The sequence below is a fragment of the Somniosus microcephalus genome, chromosome 23, assembly GCF_052327205.1.
Source record: "Somniosus microcephalus isolate GS21.2 chromosome 23, FLI_Smic_1.0, whole genome shotgun sequence".
NCBI classification, from domain to species: Eukaryota; Metazoa; Chordata; class Chondrichthyes; order Squaliformes; family Somniosidae; genus Somniosus; species Somniosus microcephalus.
The window spans coordinates 14,232,543-14,252,558 of record NC_141009.1 but is presented as its reverse complement, the minus strand read 5'-3'; the positions used below and the strand labels follow the sequence as shown (position 1 = coordinate 14,252,558).

Sequence of the window (20,016 nt, the reverse complement as noted above, 5' to 3'; positions counted from 1 at the left end):
TTGAACTGCGTAAGCTAGCGAAATACTGCCAGTTTGGGGAAAGCCTGACAGAGGCACTGAGAGACAAATTCATGTGTGGATTGTCGAAAGAAGGAACACAAAAGCGGCTGCTTGAAGAGAATGATCTTACACTTGATAAGGCTGTCTCTATTGCAGCATCGCACGAAGCCGCAGCGAGAGGCACTGCGGAAATGCAGCTGAAGGCAGCGGTACTCAGCGTAGATCAAATGGCTTTGGGTACAACGAAATGTTATCGTTGTGGGAAGACAACACACGATCAGAACCAATGCTGGTTTAAAAACCAGGAATGTAGAAAATGTGGCAAGCTTGGTCACATAGCTAAAGTATGCCGGTCAGGAAAGAAGACCAGCAACAAAAAGTCACCACAGGAAAAGTGCAGAAAGGTACATAAGGTGGCTGAGAAGAGTTCGGATGAACAGAATTCGGATTCAGACTCCAACAGCAAGGAACTGGGTAGTCTGAGAATTCACAATGTGAGTAAGGAAGCTGACCGACAAACTATCTGGGTCACACTGCAGATAGCAGGAGTCCAAATGAAGATGGAATTGGACACCGGATCGGCGTTGACGGTCATGAATAAGCAAGATTACAAAAGGTTATTCAAACATATTCCCCTACGGGATACGAAGATAGTATTGCAGACATACACGGGGCAAAGAGTATACCCCATCGGAAAGATAAAAGTCAAGGTGGTACACAAGGGCAAAGAACACCAAGGAATGGACTTATATGTACTACCTGAGGGAGGTCCACCACTTCTGGGACGGGAGTGGATCAGGAAAATAAATATGGACTGGCACTCCCTAAACGCAATAACGGTAGATTCCGGAAAAAAAGATGTCAAACCTGAACGATTGTCCAGAATATTGGATGAGGCTAAAGAGGTGTTCCAACAGGGACTGGGAACACTGAGAGGAATCAAGGCAAAAATCAAGATTGCAGAACATGCAAACCCAAAATTTTTCAAAGCCAGACCGGTACCTTATGCGATACGACCTGCTGTGGAAGCTGAGCTGGAAGGGCTAGAACGTTCAGGAGTACTGTCTAAGGTGGACTGGAGTGAGTGGGCCACGCCCATTGTTCCCGTCATGAAGCGTTCATCGAGTAACAAGCCAGGGGAACCGGGGAAGGTCCGCATCTGTGGAGACTTCAAGATCACAGTTAATCCGGTGCTTCACACGGTGCAATATCCGCTTCCGCGGATTGAGGATATCTTTGCTTCATTGTCTGGCGGGAAACGCTTCACCAAGATAGACCTGGCGCAAGCGTACTTACAGATGGAAGTTGAGGAAGAGTCGCGCCAGTATCTCACAATCAACACGCACAGAGGCTTGTATCGATATAATAGACTGGTTTTTGGAGTGGCTTCGGCTCCAGCAATTTGGCAGAGGGCCATGGAGCAGGTATTACAGGGAATTCCAAGCACTCAATGTTACTTGGACGATATCCTGATAACAGGAGATGACGATGAGGAACACCTTGCAAATTTGAAACTGGTGCTCACCAGGTTGAAGGAATATGGCCTTCGAGTTAATCGCCAGAAATGTGAGTTCTTTCAGAAACGGATCTCGTACTGTGGTCATGTCATTGACCAGGAGGGGCTGCACAAGTCACCTGACAAGATCGAAGCTGTTGTGAAGGCTCCCGCTCCGGAAAATGTATCCCAGTTGAGGTCGTTCCTAGGGTTGATTAACTATTACCATAAGTTTCTGCCAAATCTATCCACGGTGCTGCATCCGCTGAATGCTCTTTTGCAGAAAGAAGTACCATGGAAGTGGAGCGAGGACTGTAAGAAGGCCTTTCGCAAAAGCAAGGCATTGATCACCTCAGAGGAAGTGTTGGCTCACTTCAACCAACTCTACCTATTCGTTTAGCTTGTGATGCTTCTCCTTATGGTATTGGAGCAGTACTCTCACACAAGTGGCCAAATGGCTCGGAAAGGCCAGTCGCATTTGCATCCAGATCATTGACCTCCGCTGAGCACAACTATGCTCAGATAGATAGGGAGGCTCTCAGCCTGGTGTGGGGAGTAAAGAAGTTTAATCATTACCTGCAGGGCCAGAAGTTTACACTGCTGACAGACCACCAGCCGTTGGTATCCATATTCAACCCTAAAAAGGGCGTTTCCATTATGACAGCGCAAAGGCTACAAAGGTGGTCCCTTTTCCTAGGGGCACACCAATATGACATAGAATACAAAGGATCAAAACAGCATGGGAATGCTGACGGTTTATCGCGCCTACCGTTGCCAACGGTAGAAGAGGCGCCTACAGTGGACCCAGTGGAGATGTTCCACTCAACCATAGTGGAATGTCTACCAGTAACAAATTCTACCATTGAAAAAGAAACGAGAAATGACCCGACTCTCTCACGAGTCTACGATTTAACGGTGAAGGGATGGCCAGCACATGGCGAACCACTGTTGCCAGCATTCTCGCAAAGAAGAGAACAGCTGTCAGTGTGCCGAGGAACCTTGATGTGTGGATCCAGAGTGGTGATTCCACCCAAACTCCAGAGTAAAGTGCTAAAGGAGCTTCACGAGGGGCATCTGGGTGGAGTGAAAATGAAGAACCTAGCCAGAGCGTTTGTGTGGTGGCCAGGTATCGATGGAGACATCGAAGAAATGACCAAGAGCTGTCTAGGATGCCAGAAGGTCCAAAACGCCCCACCACAAGCCCCTCTACATCCATGGGAGTGGCCCTCATCTCCATGGCAAAGGGTACATATCGACTTTGCTGGTCCATTTATGGACTCAATGTTCTTAATCGCGGTGGATGCACACTCCAAGTGGCCGGAGGTAATAAAGATGTCCTCCACCACCACGGAAAAAACCATCACAGTATTAAGGACCATATTTGCCAGGAATGGGCTGCCGGAACAGATCTGTTCTGATAATGGACCGCAATTCGTGTCCGAAGAATTCAGGAAGTTCTTAAAAAACAATGGGGTTAAGCACTACAGGTCCGCCCCATACCATCCCGCCACCAATGGATTAGCTGAAAGGTTTGTCCAGACCTTCAAGAAGGCCATCAATGCCATGGGTAATGAAGACATAAATCTACAACATAAGGTGGATAACTTCTTGTTGGCGTACAGGAATGCAACACATGCGGTCACAAACCAAACTCCCGCCATGATGTTTTTCAATAGAAGACTAAGATGCCGGCTGGATTTGATCAAGCCAAACATCAGAAGGGACGTAGAGAACCGGCAATTTCAAGGCATGAATGAAAGGCCAACTAGAACCTTCCAGATAGGTCAACAAGTTTTGGCCCGGGACTACCGTACCGAGAAATGGCAGCCTGGAACTATTTGCACACGACTAGGACCGCTGATGTATACCGTGGACATTGGTGAAAGCATAATAAGGCGCCATGTTGACCAGATCATAGAGTCATCCGAAAAGGGACAACCTAGTCCACAACTCTATACGCCTAATGATGAAGCAGAGATACCCATTGTAAAGTCTGTGGGTTGTACAGTTAATAACGACACAGACTTCAGGAATAACAAACAAACAGGTCTTTACTATTCGAAGGTCAGGGCGAATCTGCCCAAGGAATCATGCCACAACACTTATATACCGGTGTGGTCACCGTCGGTATTACAGTATACAGAAGCCAAACAAGTAGTGCCACACCTAAAGTAGTTCTCTTAAAGGTGAACGGTTACATACAATAGTTCTCTTAAAGGTAGATGGGTACATACACTACAATCCTCCCTTTTTAGCTTATTACATACAGAGTCCCCATTAAACATAACATATCTTCAACTTCATATAAAACAATTTACAGACATAGTCTTGGTGGGAAGCAGTTCACAGGTTCAGTCTCTGCGGGAACAGTTCACAGATTCAGTCTCTGATCTTGACTCGATCCGAACAACATCTCTTTGGTGTAGATGGTTCACATTGCTAGCGTGACTCCTCCATATCCTTTTCTTGATGTAACAGCTTGAACTTTCGTCCTGCTGAACCAGCAGTGCTGACTTTTACAACAACTGGGTTGCCTTGATATTTTCCTACTTCCCAACTGATTTAACTCCTTTCGTAGGGTCCACGCATGATCTGGTAGAAGTGATAATATTTGCGATAGTTATCATCTTCTGCTTCTTCTTTTTCTTTTCTGCTTTTTGGAGACTCTCGGGGCTCCCTTATCAGCTGCCAGCTGTAGCGCCACCAACTCTCTATGTTCCTTCGACTTTAAGTGCTTCATCCTGATTTCGGCACTTTGGGAGTTTTCATCACAAACTGGGCAGACCACATCCTCGTAATATTCAGTGTCACTCAACAGGTCATGGTAATATTCGGGTTCGTCCTGAGTTAGGCCAGCGAGAGGGCCTTCTACTTCCTCCTTACCCATCTGGACGTTAGCTGACTGTGGTTCCTTCCCTAGACATCTTTCTTGAAAAGACTTCTTCATGCATTCATCTTCATCCCGCTCTTCCTGGGTTTCCTGCAAATCCTTCACTAATGACCTCATTTGTGATTTCAACACTTCCCCTTCCCTCGGGGATTGATTGATCGGGCTATTCAATCCTTCTACTGGAGCAGCTGTTTCAACATTCTGTTGTTCACATAGACGCGATTCAGCGTACTTTTGGCATCCCAGTAAAGTCTGTTTTGCAACCTCAGCTATTTCCCAAACTTTTGAGAGCTCCGAACTCCTTCCCGTTGAAGATTGAAGCTTGTGTTCAGATTGTTCCCATTGCAGAGTCTTTTCCCTCAGCATATGAAGGAGTTGGCTGACCGTTAACTCTTCCACGGGAACACTGTGGATCAGAGTCTTCTCCATTTCATCCACCTTTTCCTCCAATGCTTCCACCTTCTGTTCCTCTTGTACTTTGGCTTTCAGCGCTCGGAAAAGTTGCGCCCTGATGCTCTCTAGCTCATGTTCAGGGACCATTCTTACAGTCTCTGTGTTTCTTACAGTTTCCTTTTCTTCCACTGAAAGGATTCCCAGTTGAATCTGTTCTTCAAGTTGTTGAACCTCGGACATTGCCGCCTCATATTTGTCTTGGGTTTCCTTCAATATTTTTATGAGTTCTTGGACATCTTGTCTTTCATGTTCTGCCATGTCTTTCACCTCTAATTTCTCATCTATGGATGGAACTTCTACCGATGAGTCTGTCTTGGCCTTGAGCTCATCAAGAATTTCCTGCAGCCTTTGGACTTCTTGCTCATGTTCAACCTTTAGTTGTTCATATGCTTCTCCTGAAACTAGCTTTTCGGAGGTTGCCGAGTTAACCCCCTCCAGAATTGTAGCCTGGGCCTGTTCATACTGTTCTTTCAACTTCTCACACTCTGCTTGTAAGGAGTCGTAGAGAAGAACTGGAATAACATCCTGGCTTCCTGAAGATTCCTCTTCATTTGCTTCTTTCGCAATTTCCTGTTGGAGTTCAGCCAAGGCTGCTATGCTATCTGCCTCTCGAAGTCTCACTGCCATCAAATCTTCTTTATTCTTGCAGTCTATCTCAGCCATTTTCCGATTACTTTCATTTAACTGAGTGAGTAGTCCCTTATTCTGGGCTGAGAGATATTGCACCTTCTCATGTAGACCATAGCACTCCTTCTCTGCTCGACATAGCTGGTTACTGCTGATTTGGTTCTGTGTTTCAAGTTCCAACATCCTTTGCTTAGCTTCTTTCAGTTTCGCCCCTATAAGCTCCTCTTGCAACATGGCCACATTATTCACATCAGGTAAAGAAGCGTTTCTCTTTTCCATGTCCAAGATTTTTTTCTGCATCTCTTTAAGTGCACACTGCGATTCAGCTTCTCTTAACCTTGCTTGCACTAGCTCCGTCTCCAATTGCAGAACAAAATCCTCAGTGTAGCGTGGTTTGCCTTTATGCTGTATCTCTAGATCATGCAAATATTCTAACTCCTGAACATCATAAGGGAGATGTGATCGGTAATTGGTCACGATGGCTCTATGGTCGCTCTTTGCTTGAGCTAGCTGCCTCTGCTGTCTTTCCAGGTTCTCCCATTCGGTGTCCCAGAACTTTTCCATTGTTTTCATCTCTTGTACGAGACGGTAACTCAACTGTTCTAATTGTTGTCGTACTTTGAAATAAGTTTGAGTCCGAGTTCGGTGTTCTTCCGTCGTGGATAAGTCCTTAACTTGAACAGGCTCAGAATTCTCTGTCAAACTGGAGTTCTGCTCTGAAGCTTTATTCTTCTCGGTAGCATAAGCCTTTATGCATGTCTTCGTTTTCTCCACCATAGTCGGCAAGTTCATTTTAGCCTTGTCTTCCATATTTGAGTTGGTCTTGTCGTCATCCGTTTCAGAATCTGAGCTGATAGCTTGCACCGAGTCCTCACTCATTATGGCTTTTAGATAGTGCCATTCCATGTCTATTTTCTTGATCCACTCTCGTCCTAGAAGTGGTGGTCCTCCCTCAGATAATACGTACAAGTTCATTCTTGGGTGTTCTTTACCCCTATCTCTCACCTTGACTCTTATCTTCCCCATGGGGTATACCTTATGCCCCGTGTATGTCTGCAATACGAACTTGGTATTTCTTAAGGGTATGTGAGAGAATAGCCGGTGGTAGTCCCTTCGATTTATGACTGATAGAGCTGATCCAGTGTCCAACTCCATTCTTACTTGGACTCCAGCTATTTTTAGTATGACCCAGATAGTTTGTAGGTCAGCTTCCTTACTCACATTGTGAATTCTCAGACTACCCAGCTCCTGGCTGTTTGGGTCTGAGTCTGAATTCTGTTTGTCTGAACTCTTCTCAGCCACCTTGTGTACCTTGTGTACTTTTCTTGTGGTGGCTTCCTTTGGTTGTTGGTCTTCTTCCCTGACCGGCATACCTTAGCGATGTGACCCAGTTTGCCACATTTCCTACATTCTTGGTTCTTAAACCAGCATTGATTCTGGTCGTGTGTTGTCTTCCCACAACGATAGCATTTTGTTGTACTTGAGGTAATTTGGTCCACCCCGAGTGCCGCCGCCTTTAGCTGCATTTCCGCCGTTCCTTTCGCTGCGGCTTCGTGCGATGCGGCTATAAGGACAGCCCTGTCAAGTATGAGGTCGTTCTCTTCAAGTAGTCGCTTTTGTGTCCCTTCCTTGGACAATCCGCATACGAACTTGTCTCGCAGTGCCTCTGTCAGATTCCCTCCGAACTGGCAGCATTTCGCTAGCCTACGCAGTTCGACCAAATATTCCGCGTTGCTTTCGTCTTTCCGTTGCGTTCTTGCATAGAATTTGAATCGTTCAGCCAACATCAACGGTGTGGGGTTCAAGTGGTCCTTCAGAACAGCCACAATCCCTTCGAAAGTCTGATCCGCCGGTTTAGCTGCTGCTAGTAGATGCTTCAAGAGCCCGTATGTCTTTGCGCCCATCGAGTTTAGCAATGTTATCGCTTTGTCGTCTTCCTCTATTTTGTTGGCTTCACAATAGATCTCGATGCGTTCCACGTACGTGGCCCAGTCTTCTATCTCAGAATTAAAATCGTTAATATTCCCTCGCTTAGGCATCTTCCTTTCCTTGGGAGCAGCACAAGTATTTCTTTAAATTCTTATTTATTATTTATTTATTTCTAAGATGGCGGTTTTTCCCGCGAAAATGGCGGTTTCCCGCTCTTTCCTTCTCTCCCCGCCCCTTCAATGGCGGTCTCCCGCGTCTGTCGTCTTCTCCGCCTAATGGCGGCTTCCCGCGTTTCTTCCCTGGTGGGAGGGGTACGCTTTCCCCACAGCGGACAGGTTCAGCCCCTGGGCTGGCTTCCGCACAGCTCCCCTTACTCGGCTCTGTCTTTCTCTCCCGCTCGCACGGCTCTACCGGCGCTGGGTACCCCGTTCACGGAGAACAGTTCAGCCGCTGGACTGGCTCTCGCGCAGTCTCTCTCCCCTTGCTCGGCTCTGTCTCTCTCTCCCCCACGTTCGGCTCTACCGGCGCTGGGTACCCCGTTGGTGGAGAACAGTTCAGCCGCCGGACTGGCTCTCGCACAGCCTCCTTTGGTCGGCTCTGTCTCTCTCACACGCCCGGCTCCCGTTCGCCTCCCAGCCCTCACGCAGTCTGGTGCTTCCCTCCCCGGCTGCGGCTGAGTTTCTCTCTTCCCGCGCCTGCTCCCGGTCTCAGCGCTTCGTGGCTTCGGTCGCTGCCCGGCTTTTCCCGCCGATCGCGGTCCGGCTATCTCACGACGCCGTTGGACCCGCCTTCCTGACCAGCTCTGCTCCCCCTCGACCGTGGTCGAGTGCACAGCCCTTATCCTCCGGATTTCGTTACACTTTTCCCTACTCACAGTCTCCGCGGCCGCCTTGTTTCCTGCTGATCAGCTCACTCTGCACCGTGGTAGAAGGGTAGTCAGTGCCTGTTGCTGATGGAAACTTTTGTTGCTAAAGTCTTCCTCCTTTCTGTTGCTGCAGCCTCGTGTTTTCTTCCAGCAGAACGACGAGGGCGGTTGCCTCTCTTCGACGCTCTTTAGTTGCTTTGGTAGTCTTGCCGCAGGGTACGATCGGACTCGTCGCCACTGTAAAGTCTGTGGGTTGTACAGTTAATAACGACACAGACTTCAGGAATAACAAACAAACAGGTCTTTACTATTCGAAGGTCAGGGCGAATCTGCCCAAGGAATCATGCCACAACACTTATACACCGGTGTGGTCACCGTCGGTATTACAGTATACAGAAGCCAAACAAGTAGTGCCACACCTAAAGTAGTTCTCTTAAAGGTGAACGGTTACATACAGTAGTTCTCTTAAAGGTAGACGGGTACATACACTACACCCATAGTATCTACCTCCGATCCGGTGATACTGGAATCAGATGAACCTGACACTGGCATTCAAGCCGAATCGACCTTGCCAAAAGAACCTACTACACCACCGAAAACTACTACACCACCGAGGCGTTATCCGGACCGAGTCAGGAAGCCTCCAGAGAGACTGAATCTGTGAACTGTTGTACATGAAGTTGTGTATATATGTTATTATGTTATGTTAATGGGGAATATATACTGTTCAGCTAAAAAGGGAGGATTGTGGTGTATGTAACCGTTCCACCTTTAAGAGAACTATTTTAAGAGTTGCACTACTTTATCTTGGCTGCTGTATACTGTAATACCGGTGGTGACCACACCGGTATATAAGTGCTGTGTAATGATTTATTGGGCAGTTCCGCCCTGACCTTCGACTAGTAAAGACCTGTTAAAAGTTACTCTTGTGGTCTGTGTAGTAATTCTCATTATAACACACAGACTTAACACCAACCCTCCCCCCCCCACCCATCCTGCAGCCAAGTAATCTCCTGGAAGAGGTGAAAGAACAGAAAAAAAAACCCAGGGCCAATCAGGGAAATAAATACTCTAAAATTCCTCTCTGACCCCCCTCAGGCGAGCGAAACCTACCAGGAGATCGCACAGACCAAATGTTAGCTAGAAAGACACTTACATAAGAACGTATAAGCAGGAGCAGGAGTAGGCCAATCGGCCCCTCGAGCCTGCTCCGCCATTCAATAAGATCATGGCTGATCCAATCTAGGCCTCAACACCACTTTCCCACTCGCTCCCCATACCCCTTGACTCCCCTGTAGTTCAAATGTCTGTCAATCTCCGCCTTGAATATATTCAATGACTCGGCCTCCACAGCTCTCTGGGGTAGAGAATTCCAAAGATTCACAACCCTCTGAGAGAAGAAATTCCTCCTCATCTCCGTCTTAAATGGGCGACACCTTATTCTGAAATATGAAGTGATCTCTGCCCCAGTCAGGAACCGGCCCAGCTCCCTTGGACTTAATTTGTAACAAAAAGTTTAATTCAATCTATTTGAAATCCCTGTGACAAAATTGATGCATTTATTTTGTCTCTGATATATCAATTTATTGGCCTGTTGATTTCTGTCAAGGTACATGTGAGATTACACCCCAAGCTCACTCACAGAATATGGCTCAGTTTATTAGGATACATAACCAGATATCATTGTCTAGGGCAGGTATCTGTTTAATTTTAATTACAACCATCTTGTGAAGTTTGTTTGTTTGATTCGCAGCTCTTTGTTTAATTTAAGAGACACATATTTAAATATGGTTTGTCATTTTTTTTTTTAAGAAGTATTTCTCGGCCTGTCTTGAGAAGTTAAGGAGCCTATTTGAAGCCATCAGAGAGATAGATAAGTCAAGGAGAGGCTCTATGATTGGTCAACAAGAAGGTTAATATTACATTGTTCTCGCTGACTTACATTGGCTCCCAGTCTGGCAACACCTCGGTTATAAAATTCTCATCCTTGTTTTCAAATCCTTCCATGGCCCTCGCCCCTCCCTATCCCTGTACCTCCTCCAGCCCTACAACCCTCTGCGATCTCTGCACTCGTCCAATTCTGGCCTCTTACGCATCCCCAATTTTAATCGCTCCACCATTGGCGGCCGTGCCTTCAGCTGCCTGAACCTCCCTAAACCTCTCCGCCTCTCCACCTTTAAGACACTCCTTAAAACCGACCTCTTTGACCTGTCCTAATATCCCCTTATGTGGCTCATGTCAAATTATGAAGCACCTTAGGACGTTTTACTGCATTAAAGGCGCTATATAAATGCAAGTTGTTGTTGTTTATCACACTTTGCGTAAAGCAGCTAAAACTAAACTGTCTGTGCAGCTTCCCTCTTCTCCGCTTGAGCTCGTCTCCCCTGGTTTGAGAGTTTGTGTCAATTACAGAAGCATAATTGGGGTTTACGTTATCTATTCCTTCAAGAATTTTAATTGGAGTTACCAATAGCTATGGACAAAAGATATTAAAATACAATGTGACGCACACACACACACGTCTGTCAATCTATCCAGGCAGGTATTTTTAAAACAGTGTTGATTTAACAGGCAGGTGTTTTCTCTGTGTTATCATTAGTTTCCCAACAATAATGGAGTGGACAGGATAATTGGATAGGAGCCCGTTAGGCCGGCACCTCCCCCCCACCCACAATTTTCAAATCTGTTCTGGTTTTCCGGTAATTCTGGCAAAAGCCGGAGAGGAAGGGAGAAAACTGGAGATTAAAAACAGGATTTCCTCTTTGACTCAGAGCTGAGCAGATGCTATTTACAAGGATGCTATCAGAACCGAGAGGTTAGAACTATTAGGAAAGGCTGAACAGGCTGGGGCTCTTTTCTCTCGAAAAGGGAGGGCTGAGGGGGTGACCTGATGGAGGTCTTTAAAATTATAAAAGAGTTTGATAGGGTAGACGTAGAGAAGATGTTTCCACTTGTGGGGGGTGTCCAGAACCAGGGGTTATAAATATAAGATAGTCACTAATAAATCCAATCGGGAATTCAGAAGAAACTTCTTTACCCAGAGAGTGGTGAGAATGTGGGACTTGTGACCACAGGGAGTAGTTGAGGCGAATAGTATAGATGCATTTAAGGGGAAGCTAGATAAACACATGAGGGAGAAAGGAATAGAAGAATATGCTGATAGGTTGAGCTGAAGAGGGGTGGGAGGAGGCTCGTGTGGAGCATCAACACTGACACAGACCAGTTGGGCAGAATGGCCTGTTTCTGTGCTGTACATTCTATGTAACTCTATTTCGCAGAGGTACTGTATTAGTTAACACATGGAATCTCATAAAAGAAATGAAATATATATACTAATGATTCAATCCCTGAATAATTTATACGCATCACGAAACGTAACACCACTGAACTCGATATCCACCCTCTCCGTCACCAGCGCACTGCGCCTGCAGTATGTACTGTCTACAGGATACACTTTAGCAACTCAACAACCTCACATCGATGGCCCCTCCCGGCTCTGTGGCCTCCAGTCACCAAGAAAGACAAGTTTTACACTATCGCCCAAAGTCAATATTAGCGAGTTTAAAATATCAGCTAGCCAGAATCATGGCCCAAATTTTTGTTTTATTCATTCATGCTGGGGGTCGTTGGCAAAGCCAGCATTTATTGCCCATTCCTATTCCTAATTGCCCTTGAGAAGGTGGTGGTGAGCCACCATTTTAGGGGCCAACCACATTGCTGTGGTTCTGGAGTCACATATAGACCAAACCAGGCAAGGACAGCAAATATCCTTCCCTAAGGACATTTAATGACAATTCGGTAGCTCCATGGTCACCATTACTGATACTAGCTTTTTATTCCAGATTTATTTAATTAATTAATTGAATTTAAATTCCCCAGCTGCTGTGGTGGGATTTGAACTCATGTCTCGGAGATGGCAGGAATGACGTATGAGGAGAGATTGAGTCGATTAGGCTTATATTCGCTAGAGTTTAGAAGAATGAGAGGGGATCTCATTGAAACTTATAAAATTCTAACAGGACTAGGCAGACTAGATGCAGGAAGGATGTTCCCGATGGCGGGGGATTCCAGAACCAGGGGTCACAGTCTAAGGATAAGGGGTAAGTCATTTAGGACTGAGATGAGGAGGAATTTCTTCACCCAGAGAGTGGTGAACCTGTGGAATTCTCTACCACAGAAGGCAGTTGAGGCCAATTCATTAAATATATTCAAGGAGTTAGATATATTTCTTACGGCTAAAGGGATCAAGGGATATGGGAGAAAGCAGGGACAGGGTACTGAGTTTGGATGATCAGCCATGATCTCACTGAATGGTGGAGCAGGCTCGAGGGGCCGAATGGCCTACTCCTGCTCCTATCTTCTATGTTTCTATGTTTCTGAGATTATTAGTTGCGTAACATACCCACTGTGCTACCGCATCCCGTTCCAAATTACACTGGTTACAGGTTCAAGTGAGGAAGTTAAACAATGCTGTGTGATTGGATCAGTTTGTATGACTGACACTTTGAGTGGTCAGTTTTTCCAATTCCAGCAAGTGCCAGTAACTCTTTTCTGGGATATTTAAGGAGCTGTGTTGTTTGAACCCGACACTGAGACCAGGTCTTGCAACATTCAATTGGCGAGAGGATTCTGTTGCAGGGGTCAGCAGCTAAGCCAGTGACACTGAAATCTGCACATCGTCAGAATTGACTGGTACAATCCCACCATGGCCTCGCCCCTCCCTATCTCTGTAATCTCCTCCAGCCGCCCGCCCCCCCCCGAGATATCTGCGCTCCTCTAATTCTGGCCTCTTGAGCATCCCTGATTTTAATCGTCCAACCATTGACGGCTGTGCCTTCAGCTGCCAAGGCCCTAAGCTCTGGAATTCCCTCCCTAAACCTGTCCGCCTCGCTACCTCTCTTTCCTCCTTTATGACGCTCATTAAAACCTACCTCTTTGACCAAGCTTTTGGTCACCTGCCCTAATTTCTCCTTATGTGGCTCGGTGTCAAATTTTGTTTTATAACACTCCTGCATTATATAAATACAAGTGATTGTTGTTGTACAAATTCCACAATATCCCCCGATATGAGAAGGATGTGGGAAGGGTAATAAACCCTGGGACATCCTTAGCAAGCTCCCTGTGTTACTCCCAATGAAAAGTGGAGTCAGTTTAAAAAATCTCAGAGAAACACCTGAGACAGAAAATCAGCTTGAAGCCTCGAACAGATATTTGAGATTAGTACAGGCCCCTGCTGTGGTTAGAAATAGTAGCAAATAAACACTGCATATAAAGGTATTCTACAAAAGAATAATTTCTCATTAGATTGCAACCTCTTATTGTCTTTACAACGAGGAGTTGTGCAGAATAATTTCTATTGTAACTACAGGTAGACTACCTTTTATCCGAACTTCCGAAAACCGAAACCCTCTAAAAACCGAAGGTTTTTTCGTTCAGCGTAAGTCGTGCGCACGACATGACCAGAGTGGCGCACGACTTACGCTGAGCAGAGGGTCAGCGTAAGTCGTGCGCACGACCCCAACCCCCGCCGACCCCCCCGCGGACCCCGACCCCCCGCCCCACCCCGCCGACCCACCCCCGACAAATTTCCCAGTCTTATAAAATACCTTCTGATATCCAAAATTTTCCGAAAACCGAAACACGGCTGGTCCCGAGGTTTTCGGATAAAGGATAGTCTACCTGTATATACAGTCTCTGTATTATATCACTGACATAAGAAAACTACTAGGCACTTGGTCTAAGCTTTAAACAAGGCTTTAATCAACTGTTTTACAACATGGAGGTCTAGTTGTGTCCTTCACTAGTTCCTGTTAAGAATGTCCTGCGCAAGCTGGGCCCGTGCCGGAGTATTTATACTCTCCCTGGACAGCGCCACCCATAGGCCGCTCAGTATTATTTCATAAGTCTTTCTTTCATGAATGACTGATTCATGTCAATCACTATTGTATATCACGTGCAAAATACATTTGCTTAATATAAACTTAAAAACAATGGTCTAATCTGACACTCTATTCTTCGCCAATGACAAAAGAGAGATCCTATGGAGATAGAATATATTTCCAATTACTAAAAGCAATTAACAGAAAGGTTATTCTGTCCATGTATTACCAAATGGTTACTTAGATATTAAGGCTAATCAAAATACTCTCAATGTAACAGTGAGTTGAGACTAAGAATGATCCAAGGTATGAGAGGTGAAAGGTTTGGAGTAAACAAAATATAACATCGTCCGTCCATAGACCAGAAAGGTGCCATGGGCCATCCCTCTACTGAGTTGGCTGGAGTGCTGATGGGATTCTATAATTAGCCTTAGTGGTACTGGAGACAGGAGGAGAGAAAAAAACCCAGTCAGGGTCCCCACTTGTGATCGGCACAGTGACTTCTGTTGGACAGTGTGCACATGTGGGGATCGGGTAAGGTCAGGCTTAGGCGTGACTGGCTTCATGACTGAATAGCTGGCCAATTCTTTCCGGCTCACAGTATAAGAATGGCCTGTTGGGTGAGGTGCTGAAAGACTGCTGGCATCAGTGGAACCTTCCCACAGCCTGAATCATTGTCTTTAACCAGGGGCAGGGGACGGGACGGGGCGGGGGCACGATGTTGTGTGGGTGTGGGCGGGGGGAGGAACTTAAAAAGGAAATGGCCTTTAGCACCTCAGAAAATCTGCTATGTAAGTTGAGGTGACCACATTCTTCTGTGAGTTGGAATAGATTGTGCACTTGCCGCACGAAGAATTGGTAATATGGTCAGACAGTGCATCTTTAACCGGACCAATAATACCAGAAACACTTGACGAAGGGTTTCGACCCGAAACGTTGACTCTGTTTCTCTCTCCACGGATGTTGCCTGGCCTGCTGAGTTTTTCCAGCATTTTCTATTGTTATACCAGAAACACTTCTTTTGTATCATAACTTTTTCAGACGAGGCAGCAGATGAGATTGGACAACTTTCACCCAATGAGCTGATGAAAACCAAAGATCCTGTTTACACTGATGCCGCTTCACTGGCTGAAAGGAAGGACAGGGGGGAAGGAGTGAGCAGCGGCTCTGCCCAGCAAACTAACACCGAGCTCCGCAACCGGACACAAAAAGGTGGGAGTCTATCGGAGACGAACTCACGGGCCCCGCGGGATGTCGTGGACTTGCCTTCCACCGACTGGTTGAAAGAAGGCCGTGAACCTTGTCGCTTTTCAGGCAACAGGTCTGAGGTAACGGGGAATGAGGACATCGGTGGGGAAAATGTCCCAAAACAGAAAGCTAAAGGCTCGGAAAAAAACGACGAGCGTCACCCTCTACAGGGGCTGTTGGAAATGTTTGTAAATCCAGCCAGCGTAATCAAAGCCAAGGAAAGTGAAGATGACCAGATCTCAACCGGCCACAAGTCCAATATCCAGCCACTTGGTGATTTGGCTCGCACTGCTGACCCGGACAGGGAGCCTCAGCTGTCTGCACAATGCAGCAAGGGACCCGGGGATAGCCATGCAAGCACCCAGCCAGTACTGGGTCAGCATAAAGACGAGAGCGCAGACACCGAGCAGCTCCTGGGAAAACCGGCGTCAGAAAAGGAGGAGGAAGGAGAGATCAATTTAATTGTCGGTCCGCGGGGTCAGCAAGCAGCAGGCAGGCTGAGAAAACATGTAATGTTATTCCTCCCATTAAAGCGTTTGTCTTTTACTGCAGAGCACAGCGAGGTGCTCTGGCACATGTTGCAGTGCGTGAGAGTATAGAATCAGAGAATAGCACAGCACAGAATGAGGCCATTCTGATGCCTGGGAAGGCAGGAATGACGTATGAGGAGAGATTGGGTCGATTGGGCTTATACTCGCTGGAGTTTAGAAGAATGAGAGGGGATCTCATTGAAACTTATAAAATTCTAACAGCACTAGACAGACTAGATGCAGGAAGGATGTTCCCGATGGCGGGGGAGTCCAGAACCAGGAGTTACAGTCTAAGGATAAGGGGTAAGCCATTTAGGACAGAGATGAAGAGGAATTTCTTCACCCAGGGAGTGGTGAACCTGTGGAATTCTCTACCACAGAAGGCAGTGGAGGCCAATTCATTAAATATATTCAAGAAGGAGTTAGATATATTTCTTAAGGCTAAAGGGATCAAGGGATATGGGGAGAAGGCAGGGACCGGGTACTGAATTTGGATGATCAGCCATGATCTCATTGAATGGTGGAGCAGGCTCGAGGGGCCGAATGGCCTACTCCTGCTCCTATCTTCTATGTTTCTATGGCCCATCGAGTCTGCGCCGGCTCTTTCGAAGAGCAATCCAGTTAGATTTTTTTTTTAAACCCAGAATAGGCCCAAAATTCAAAATCATTGCACCGTTTTTCCAGGCGCAATAACTCGCTCAGCGGTAGGAAGGTCTGCACAGGATTTGTGTGTGTGCGCCCCTGGCCACTGCTAAATATGGCGAGGCCTTATTTTTTTAATTAAGTGGTCAGGGCAGCCGCCTGCATTGAGCACAGGCTGCATATTGAAATGAGACACCATTACCAGGCCCGTAGACTGCAGTGTGAATACATCATCAACAAAGGGGGCTCCGGTGGTGTAGCTCATTGCAGCATTGACACCAGACTGTCTCAGTGAAGGCCCTTCACCCCATCTGATCTTAAACTCCCAGAATACCAACCCATCATCTACCCGTTGCAGAATCTAGTTGTTTCTTAAATAGGGCCAATGTCCTGGCCTAAACCTCCCTTCCTGGAAACCTTTCTTCCTACTGCTGATCACCCTCTCTGTACAAAGAAATATTTCCTGGTGTCTTTCCTACACTTGCCCTTCACATCCCTCCCTCTACCTTTCTTTTTTAATTCGTTCCTGGGATGTGGGCGTCACTGGCAAGGCCAGCATTTATTGCCCATCCCTAATTGCCCTTGAGAAGGTGGTGGTGAGCGGCCTTCTTGAACCGCTGCAGTCCGTGTGGTGAAGGTGCTCCCACAGTGCTGTTAGAGAGTTCCAGGATTTTGACCCAGCGACGATGAAGGAACAGCGATATATTTCCAAGTCAGGATGGTGTGTGACTTGGAGGGGAACTTGGAGGTGGTGGTGTTCCCATGCATAAATATAGAAACATAGAAGATAGGAGCAGGAGTAGGCCATTCAGCCCCTCGAGCCTGTTCCGCCATTCAATGAGATCATGACTGATCATCCAAGCTCAGTATCCTGTCCCTGCCTTCTCCCCATATCCCTTGATCCCTTTAGCCTTAAGAAATATATCTAACTCCTTCTTGAATATATTTAATGAATTGGCCTCAACTGCCTTCTGTGGTAGAGAATTCCACAGGTTCACCACTACCTGGGTGAAGAAATTCCTCCTCATCCCTGTTCTAAATGGCTTACCCCTTATCTTTAGACTGTGACCCCTGGTTCTGGACTCCCCCGCCATCAGGAACATCCTTCCTGCATCTAGTCTGTCTAGTCCTGTTAGAATTTTATAAGTTTCAATGAGATCCCCTCTCATTCTTCTAAACTCCAGTGAGTAGAAGCCCAATCGACCCAATCTCTCCTCCTTCTAGGTGGTAGAGGTCACGGGTTTGGAAGTTGCTGCGGTGCATCTTGTAGGTGGTACACACTGCAGCCATGGTACGCCGGTGGTGGAGGGAGTGAATGTTTAATGTGGTGGATGGAGTGCCAATCAAGCGGCTGCTTTGTCCTGGATGCTGTCGAGCTTCTTGAGTGTTGTTGGAACTGCACTCATCCAGGCAAGTGGCGAGTATTTCATCACACTCCTGACTTGTGCCTTGTAGATGGTCCTGCCATGTCCTCTAGCTTTACCATAAAGTTGGATATGGGTGTCTTGGCTCCTATTGCGCACAATGCTGAGTTCCCTGTCGTATCTACTTCACTGTGCGGAAGCACTGAGCAGAGGCCAGGCACTTTCCCAAAAGGAGGAATGGGCAATCAGAGGCAGAGTCATCCCTCAGGTCACTCTCATGCGCTGAGGTTACTCAGCAGAGATCAAACTTTCGACCTTCCTGGTCTGTTTGGCTCAGTTTGTTTGCATATTTGTGCAGATCACACCTGCTTTGAATTCAAAGGAATTTAATTACACCTTTGCCTTCAACAACAAGGGTGCTCCAGTGATCAAATGTCACGGATGTTCTGTGGTCAAATGGCATGTGATCAAATATCACATTATCAAACCCTCCAGGAATACATCCAACCATCGTTGGCAACCCTACTCCTGTATCTTCTGATGGCTTGCTTCAGAAGCCTGGGAGAAGGAAGACTCTGTAATCGCAGTTGCAGGTGATCCTTCCTTTTGAGCCTGGAGGAATAAGGAATTTGGATAAAAGCAGTGGGGTCTTATCTTTGCATGTAAAAAAAAGTTAGCAACTATTGAAGTGTGTTTTTTTAAAAAAACAGGCTTGAGATACTGGTAAGTGTAAAAGTTAAACCAATAGAATCACCATGAACGGAGGGTGGGCAAGTGGGTGTCACGAATGGAACTTCTGACTGAAAATGTAACCTACTTTCCCTTTACTAATTAAACTTGGGTGAGACTTATCCAAATGCCTGGACTGAGCAGATCCATCTGGTCACCTTGAACAAACATTTCCCTAATTTTAAACTGGCATTTTCTCCAGGAGTCAACAGATATCGAAATAAATACTCTTGTTGGCTACTGAGGAATCCATTTAATACCAGTCTTTGTCCCTCCCTCCACCCCCCGATACCACAAGAGGGGATTACTAGCGCAGAGTACATTGATGTCTCTGCGCAATCAGGACGATTGAGAAAGGGCCTGAATGACGAAGCAAGCTAAATGAGGTGAATCGGCCTTTCTTTTCCCCTGCATTCCTATCTAGGTGTGGGCTGCAACAAGTAACCAATTCCTACAACAGAGACCACAGCTTACATTAGTTTCTTATTACAAGCCAATTCTACAAATTGGAACCTCATTCATTGGCAGCACAACTCGGGAACTTGCGCACACGTTCCCAACAACCTTCTGCCCATTTTTAAAGGGCGCATCATTGCGGACAGTTCCCAATATGGGCTCCCATGCACGGACCTTCATAAAAGAGCCTCTCTCTTTGACCTTGACTTCCGATGTATTATTCACGGCTTCCTCATTAAAAGTTAATTATCTCTGGTGATGAAGTCATTCCTTACATTACAGAAGTTACTCTTCCCTGTAGTTAGTCACAAGTTTTCCGCCGCTAAGTCTTCGCTGCTCAGACCTTGGGATCTCTTTCTACGTTAAAGGCGGTTTATAAATGCAAGCTGCTGTTATTTACATCGCCTGCATTACTAGGACATCTTTTTCTCCTCTAAAGCAGTGTGGGAGACCCCTTGCAATTATTGACATGTTCCTGGGACTCAGGAGCCCATCCTAACTTACTAAAACCGTGTCAGCTACCCAAAGGAAAATAGTGCAGAAAACATTTGTTAGTACACAGTAACAAAAATAGCATGTCAGTAGATCAAAAGATTATTTTTAAAAAAAGATATCTGATGGCAAACATCTTAATGTCTGGCACAAAAAGAAAATACTGCAGATGCTGGAAATCTGAAATAAAAATAGAAAATGCTGGAGAAACTCAGCAGGTCAGGCAGCATCTGTAGAGAGAGAAACAGAGTTAACGTTTCAGGTCGATGACCCTGCGTCAGAACTGGAAAAAGTTGGAGATTTTACAGGTTTTTAAGCAAGTTTGGGGGGAGATAGGAGGGGGGAGGGGAGAGGAGAGGGGGGGAAGGGGAGAGGAGAGGGGGGGAGGAGGAGAGGGGGGGAAGGGGAGAGGAGAGG

At 46.4% G+C, this 20,016-nt stretch overlaps 1 protein-coding gene across 1 annotated transcript in view; it reads left to right on the top strand.

The window, feature by feature from the left end:
* The window catches only part of LOC147101668 (uncharacterized), a 34,108-nt gene that overhangs the window by 5,956 nt on the left and 8,136 nt on the right, over positions 1–20,016 (top strand). Inside the window, exon 4 of the mRNA XM_085965439.1 lies at positions 15,180–15,895. Coding sequence (XP_085821565.1) covers positions 15,180–15,895 — 716 coding nt within the window. The remainder of the gene's footprint in view (positions 1–15,179; positions 15,896–20,016) is intronic.